Source organism: Charadrius vociferus, unplaced genomic scaffold (genome assembly GCF_000708025.1).
Source record: "Charadrius vociferus isolate BGI_N301 unplaced genomic scaffold, ASM70802v2 scaffold321, whole genome shotgun sequence".
NCBI classification, from domain to species: domain Eukaryota; kingdom Metazoa; phylum Chordata; class Aves; order Charadriiformes; family Charadriidae; genus Charadrius; species Charadrius vociferus.
The window spans coordinates 1,007,045-1,014,395 of record NW_009646934.1 but is presented as its reverse complement, the minus strand read 5'-3'; the positions used below and the strand labels follow the sequence as shown (position 1 = coordinate 1,014,395).

The 7,351-nt window shown below is 49.5% G+C and overlaps 1 protein-coding gene across 1 annotated transcript in view; it reads left to right on the top strand.

The window, feature by feature from the left end:
- The window catches only part of MAP2K6 (mitogen-activated protein kinase kinase 6), a 22,201-nt gene extending 15,109 nt beyond the window's left edge, over positions 1–7,092 (top strand). Inside the window, exons 11-13 of the mRNA XM_009894794.1 lie at positions 1–109; positions 3,004–3,049; positions 6,542–7,092. The exon at positions 1–109 is cut by the window's left edge and continues 5 nt beyond it. Of these exons, the coding sequence (XP_009893096.1) occupies positions 1–109; positions 3,004–3,049; positions 6,542–6,619 (233 nt within the window). The 3' untranslated portion in view covers positions 6,620–7,092. The remainder of the gene's footprint in view (positions 110–3,003; positions 3,050–6,541) is intronic.
- Positions 7,093–7,351: the final 259 nt, after the last annotated feature.

Genomic DNA, 7,351 nt, shown 5'->3' with positions numbered 1-7,351 from the left:
ACTCCTGGGGGACGCCCTTCCAGCAGCTCAAGCAGGTGGTGGAGGAACCGTCGCCGCAGCTGCCGGCAGAGAAGTTCTCGGCAGAGGTCGTCGATTTTACCTCGCAATGGTAAAACACCCCCTCGGCCCTGCTCGCCGTGGTCCCCCTCACCCCGGCCCGGCTCCCCTCCGCCATGCTGTGGGGAGGCTGAGGAGGGCAGGCACCAGTGGCCTTCTCCGTCCCCGTCCCCACAGGCATCTCTCTAGGGTACAACACACATTTTTGAACAAGACAGGGGAAGGGACGAGCCTTCATGCCCTCACTGAGCTGTGGGGGCCGGGCCGGGGCCTGGCGCTGTGCAGGCGAGGCTCACCCTTTGTCCGAGCCCCAGTGATGGTGGCTGTGGGGCTCTTCCCCGCCTGAGGTGGCAAGGAACAGGCTTGGGGGGACATGTGGGAGGAAGGGATTGAGGAGGCTTTCTCAATCCGATTGCCGCCACATCAACAGCACAGGGTGTCTGTGGCCGGGCCGGCAGCACAGGCAGGTGTGGGCAGGCAGGTCCGCCAGGCGCCTCACGTCCCCTCATGGCTGCGTCCTCCTGCCTCCCGCTCCCGGGGGGACACGGCTCTGAGGACAGGGGCTGTTCACCCCACCATGGCCCCCGTCGGCATCCATCCCGCTACCGGGGCCCTCCGGCTGCTATGCTGCTTTCTGTGGGACTCGGAGCTGGAAGCAGCGGGAGAGTTTGGCTGTGGTGTAGGAAAAGGGTTGGAGCAGATGTGCGCTGTCTGGAGGTTGCGAGAGCTGCATAAAAGCACAGGCTCTCCCCGCGCCCGAGGAGACTCACAGCTGCCCTCGGCGTATGGTTCAAAGAGAGCTGGCGGCGGCCCCGCGGCTCCTGACTGCTTCTCCCTCCAGCTTCCCTGGAAACCGCCTGGGAGGCGTTTTTATTTTCCAGGCGCTGCAGTGCCATCCGCTGCTTGCCAACTTGGCAGGTGGATGGTGGGTTTGCGTGGTAGCCAAGAAAGGACGGCAGATCGACAAATACAGAAATGTGAGACTGTTCCCGAGCTGCCAGTGTCAGGGCCTGGAGCCCGGCCGGCTCTGTTGTGACCCAGGAAGGGGATTATCAGCCACTCCTGCCCGAGGACTTTAAGTACCAACACTCAGATTCTTCGGCGTCTTGTTCAAACATGTTTTCGATGTCTCTGTGATTCAGCTGCACGCCTCTCCACCCACCCGTGCTGGGGGAATACCTGCCCATGCCCACACTGCTCTGTGTCTATCAGAGGTGGGATCTGGCTTGGAAAAACCCTCTTGCAGAATGCCCACCATTTCTGCAAGGCCCACGCTGAGATTTTGGGACAGCTGCCTTTCTCCCGTGCTGCTGGCTCACTACTTGTTATTGCAAAGTTGCCTGTTTGTGCCAGGCAGGCTGTTGCTCCCCACTGAATATTTAGCTTTTGCAAGCATAGTGTCTTGCAGCTGTAGCTGTGGGCTGATTTAGGAGTAAGATATCCACAGCCGTTCATGATGGTTGCAGTGAGAAGAATGACCCTGCTGAGCAGCACTCATGTCTTTAAAACTCATGCTTTCAGGAGCATGTGGCAGTTCCTCTCTTTGCAAATCCAATCCTCCAGGATCATTGAAGAGCCCTCAACACCGGTGGAGTGGCATGGACTTGGAAGAGCGAGCTTTGGCTGCGGATTACACTAGTTTGTGTTATTGGAGTCTTGAGAATTTCTTCTGACACCGAACCAGGTCACATCAACTGTGTGTATTGAGAGCGGCATGCCTTAGGCCTATCTCAGATTTTCAAGAGGTCACAGAGTGAACCACACCATCCACTGCCTGGAGCAGCGAAAGGCTGATCTACCTGTAGCCAGTGCAGGGAAGTTCCTGGGATGTCTGAGTCAGGATCGGATCCAGCTATGGCTCTTCATTCCTGAAGATTTACATTGATTTCAGTAACTTGTCACCAGATTTCCGGGTATTAGTAACCTGGGAACAAGGTTTTTGTTTGTAGAGAGTCTAAATTAGGAGGATTATATGTCCTGCTTCTGGACACACCTAACCTTCAAATTCACCTTAGCATCTCAGCTTGGGCTGCTTTTGAGCTCAGAGGATGTGACACATCCCGTACCTTCAGTTCGGCAATATTGGCACGTATCGTTATTAGGTTCCTCTGTTCATTCACAACATGACACTAAACATGAGCCCGCTACACACAGCAAGCAGGAAATATCTATTCAGTGTGTGTCCTCTGCTTCCTCTGGGCTCCGGCAAATCCCAGCAGAGGAGCGACTTATCATCACCGAGGTTCTCACTTTTGTTTTGCTCAGTGTGACACCTTTTCCCCGCCACCAACGTGTACGTGTGTGAAGATCTTTTCAAGTTGCTCCAAGTGTCTTTCCCCTAAATACACTGTCAGGAAGTGAGTAGAGATTACGTCCTGTCTTTTAAAAACTATTTTTTGCTGGAGGGAAACCAAAATAACTTCCAGCTACAACCCTCCAGAGCCATCTGTTGTAGGAGAAGAGAAAAAAAGGATGTCCCATGTAACCGTCCCCGCTGATAACAGCATGGTGATAAACAAATAGTTGTACACGTGCTTCAGAACCACTTGGCTACCGCTCCCAATCAGAGGTTGGAGGCTGTATCCATTCCCTTAGTCACTGGCCTGCTGGATAGTACCCGAAAAACCAATTGTACCTGGCCCCCAGCAACAGGCAGTGTGTTGACTCTGTGTTGACTGGCGTATATGGTGTCTCCAGATCTCTCGTTTGACCTTGATTGGGCTCACTGCACTTGTGTGTACCCAGCAGTGTGTACCACACAGGGCCCACCTGCAGGCTGCGTTGGCTGTAGGTGTCCTCAAGACCTCAGGTTAACGTACGGATGAGTTGTTGAACTTACTCTACAGGGACTTGAAACCTTGCTTTTGTCACGGTGTAATTTTATGGCCTTGCTTAAATTGCATACAGAATGTAACTTTTAAAATTTTTCTTCTTTTTTCATTAAAGCTTGAAGAAGAATTCCAAAGAACGGCCAACATACCCAGAGCTTATGGTGAGTGTGCCTGCATTAAGCAGTGTATTGGTTCAGAGCTGAGATGCATTACAATGAGATGCTGAGGACAAGGTTTCCAATAGTGTCTGGTGATTTGGGATGCTCAGCGTCTCTATTTTCATAACAGATGTAAGAATCATGGCACTTCAGGGTCTTGGGAGGGTAGCTGTAAATCAGAGGTGCTCTTTGAAATGTCATTCAGGTGCTATTCCAGTCAGATCAAGGGAGAAAAATACGTAAAAGCAGTTAACAAATTTGCTAAGGGACAGGAATGAGGCTGTGAAGAGTCAGTTAGCGAGGATAAAATCTTCTTGGGTTTGTGTGATGGCTTCAAACGCCTAAGTGAAATGCATCCACCACCAATGCTCCACATGGGCTGCAGGAGCTGAGCGGCCTGCTAGGCTTTACTGTCACGGTGCCTTGGACAGGAGACTTTTTGGACAGAGTAATTCCTGGATGTTAGGGACAGAGACGAGTCTGTGACTAATAATTCCGGTTATTGAATTTCATCTGCTACTTAGAGACTGTTTGCTGTGAGCACGTCTAGGACAGAGGAATAACTAAGGAAGAAAATGCTGATAAAGGTTTACGGCAGGGGAAACGCAAGGCAGTGCAGGGCTTTGAGGTCAGACTCACTTAACTGCTGATGAACTCCCAGCAGTGCAGCCACTGGTGTATGCTCAGGCAGAGCTCTGGGCTAGAACTGGCAAGAACAGGGTCTGGGGTGAGAATTTTTTGCTAGGGCACCACAGCTTCATGGCCTCTCTCTCTCTCCCGACTTTTTGGTATTGATCATGGTGCTCCTAATAGCCGGCAAAAAGCAGGAGAGCTTAGGAAGTCAGTGTTTCACTCCCAAAAGCGTCTAGTCCCTTTTCTACTCTCACCTGATGCATGGCTTGCTAAAGGCAGGAAGGTGCCTAACTTCATTATTTCTGAAGATCCTGACCCAAATGCTTACCTGTCCCTACTTGCCCACCCCTGTCCGGAGCCACTGGCAAGATCTTCTGGGTTAAAGGTGGAAAATGCTGTGGAATTTCCTCGGGCATTGGTGTCTCTGGCCCCATGACTTGTAGGATGTGCGTTATGTCACCCAGGGGGTCAGCCTCATTGCTCCCTCACGCTGTCTGCTCGGAAGTGTTAGGACCTCTGTGGTGTGAAGGTGCCAGGGTTTAAGGTGCTCTTCAGCTGCAAGACATGCTGGAAATCCATGTACCTTTTGAACGTGAGTTGTAAGCAATGAATAATTCCTGTGGCATTTCTTGCTGGGCCCTGTAATGAAATTAAACTATATATAGATCTGATTTACACACAGTTTGCCCAAATACTGGTTTCAAACAAAGGGAGGCCCGAGGTTTATGGCTTTTTTTCTTTTCTTTTTTTTTTCTTTTTATATTATTGAATAAATACATATATATTTTAAGCAATTTTCTGAAGTTTGCCAAATGGCCTTTTATCAAAAAGGTTCACCGGAGCAGCTCCGTCTGTTGCAGCCTTAATACCCATTGGCAAGCGAGTGCATTTCTATTGAATTAGGTTCTTGGATCACCTCTCCAGAGTATCTCAATGCTGTGGTATTTTATGGCTGACATGAATGTTGTGAGGTCCTGTGGTTGAGGGTTGCTGTTTTGTTGGGGTTTTTTTCTCCCTCCTCTCTCTTTTATGGCATTAAGTTGCGGTACTGGATTGGACTTGTCATTCAGACCAAGACTGCTCCCTTGCTTTCCTGTGGAATTGAGGTTTCTCATGGAAAATATGACTCTGTGCTATCTTGAGCATCAGGAAAACTGATACGGATGCTTAATTTCATTTTAAAACCCACTTCCCCAGGTGAAGTGGAGCATGAAACTACTGCAGGACCGGTGGTCTGCACATTGCGTGGAGCACGTCCCACCTGGCACAGGGTGTTTTGTGCTATAACCAGACTCAGTTGTTGCAAAGGGGTTGGGTTCAGTGACAGACGGGGCTGGAGGCCACCGCTGCCCCCTGTGTCACGCTTGTGGGTGCTTCCAGGTTGCGGTAGCTCTGCTTTGGGTGTGACTTAGCTGGGATGTGAAAGCAGTGGCATCACACTGGGATAATAACACAGCAGGCTGTTTGGGACGTCTCTCCAAGAGTTACTCAGGACACTTTGATTCCCGTGACTGTCTGACCCAGGGAGACCTTAAATTATGTCTGGATCCTTGCTTCAACCCATTTCAGCTCTGTTTCCCACATAATTGTGCTTCCTCTTCCTTGCTGGTGTGTCTTTGGGTCGCTTCCCGGCTGCTCAGAGCTGCCTCTTTTATTCGCTGGATAACTTTCCGCTCAAGCCCACCTTGGAAAGTTTCTTTTCTTTGCTCTTCTTCTCCCTCCACTTGGCCACTGCCATAAAAGATCATTGAAATAGAGAACGCTCAGGGATTGAGGTAAGGAGCAGCTTTGTAAAACCCGGGAAACCCCAAACTGTCTTTAAAAAATCTGTCTTGAAATGAGAGGGTCAGAAATCAAACCAAGCTCCCCCAGCCTGTGTATGGGAAGCACAGCAGCGTTTTGCGCAAGGTAGAGGTCACCTGTGAGCCCATCTGGGCCACAGCTGCCTTTTGGTTCTGTCTGACACCCTCCATCCAAATAAATACAATTAATTGCCAGGACAGTGGGTGTCCAACAGTGTTTGGTGATTTCAGGTGGAAGTTGGTCGACCTCAGCAGATGTGTTGCAGCCCCTGGTAGCAAACTGAGTCGCTGGTACTAACAGAGAGGGGCTTCGTTGTTGCTGTCAGGGGGCATTTGGTTGTGTTTTTGTCTCCTTACACATATTTTTCCGTTTGTGCTGAAATGTAGGCAAGATTTTCTGGCAGGATGTCTTCCCATGTTGGTCACGATTAAGTATTTAAACATACAGCTGCGGATGGCTTTCCAGCCAGGGTGGCTTTCCTCTTTGCGGTGGTTAGGGGTAAAGTAGCCATCTCCTGCTGTGAGTATGAGCAATTGCAGGGAAGAAATGAGACTCAAAAGTCACCAGAGGGTAAATACACAGATAAAGCAGGAAGCCGAGGGAAAATGCACCGCAGTCAGCCTTCCTGCAAGGTTTTCCTTGCTCCCGTTGGAGCTGGCGTGCGGTGGGGTGGGTAACCACCGTCTCAGGAGGAGCATGTCTCCTCCTGGGGCACTACAGAGCTGCGAGCCAGCGTGTGCTGAAGGGCACGACGTGCTAGAGATGGAAGCAGTGGTTTTTAATACTTTCCCTTGCTTTGAGTGCAGCCCAGCTCAGCCCTCCCAGCCAGGGCAGAGTTTAGAGGGAATCCAAGAGGGCAGCACGAATCTGCAGCCTGCGTGAAGTGGCCCCTCGGGCTCCTCCACTCGCCTCAGCTGCAAAACATGGAAAACCCGATAGTATGATGCCAGCGACAAAATAATTTTCACTGTCTGGAAGATTGTCTGAAAAGGTTTTTGGTTTGGTCCTCAGTGTTGTGAATAATAAACTTCTCTATTTGTTCTTTCTTTTCTTTCCCAGCAACATCCTTTCTTCACCCTGCACGAATCCAAAGAGACAGACGTCGCCTCTTTCGTCAAACTCATCCTGGGAGACTGAGAACTGGACTTGTAAATGAATTGCCCTTCTGTGGACTGGTGGGTGCAGGGGAGGGGCGCGTGGCAGGACTTGTCATGAAAGCACCAACAGAAAGTCGCCGTGTTTTGTTTTGTTTTGTTTATATTCTGAGAAGCCCCCGCCTCGCCAAAGTTTTTAAAAGGGTTCTTTGGTATCCATAGTGACATAGAACAAGCTGGTTAGTGAAATGAATTTTAATAAGGTTGGTAACCTTAAAACAAAAACAAAACAAAAAAAATTTTAAACGAGTGATTTACATATTTAATGACAGTTGAAGTCCCTCTTCCTAACTTTATCCTCATCCCCATTCCCTTCCCCCTGAACCAGAATTTGCTTTGTCATGGTAATAGGTGCTATGGTAGTCATGAAGTTGTATGTAGATTTATATTTTGTCCCTTCCATTATTTTAATATTTATGTTAAGTGCTTGACGGAATAGATTTCTGTTTTATATGAGGATGAGGATGAATGCGTGGTGACGATGATGATGCTAAATGAGGCCACAGCAAGCGATAGTCATAGGGCTTTGCTGGGGAAAAGGTGTCAAAGGAAAAGAGAAAGAAGAGAAGAAGTGTCTGTGTTGTGGAAAATATTTAATGTGCATCGTAAAAACAATTTATAAACAAGGATCTCAGCTCAGCTACTCGAGCTGCTTTTGCAGCGTGCGAGGCAGCATCACTGTAAGGGAGGGAGGCCCCAGCACCCCGCAAGGTCG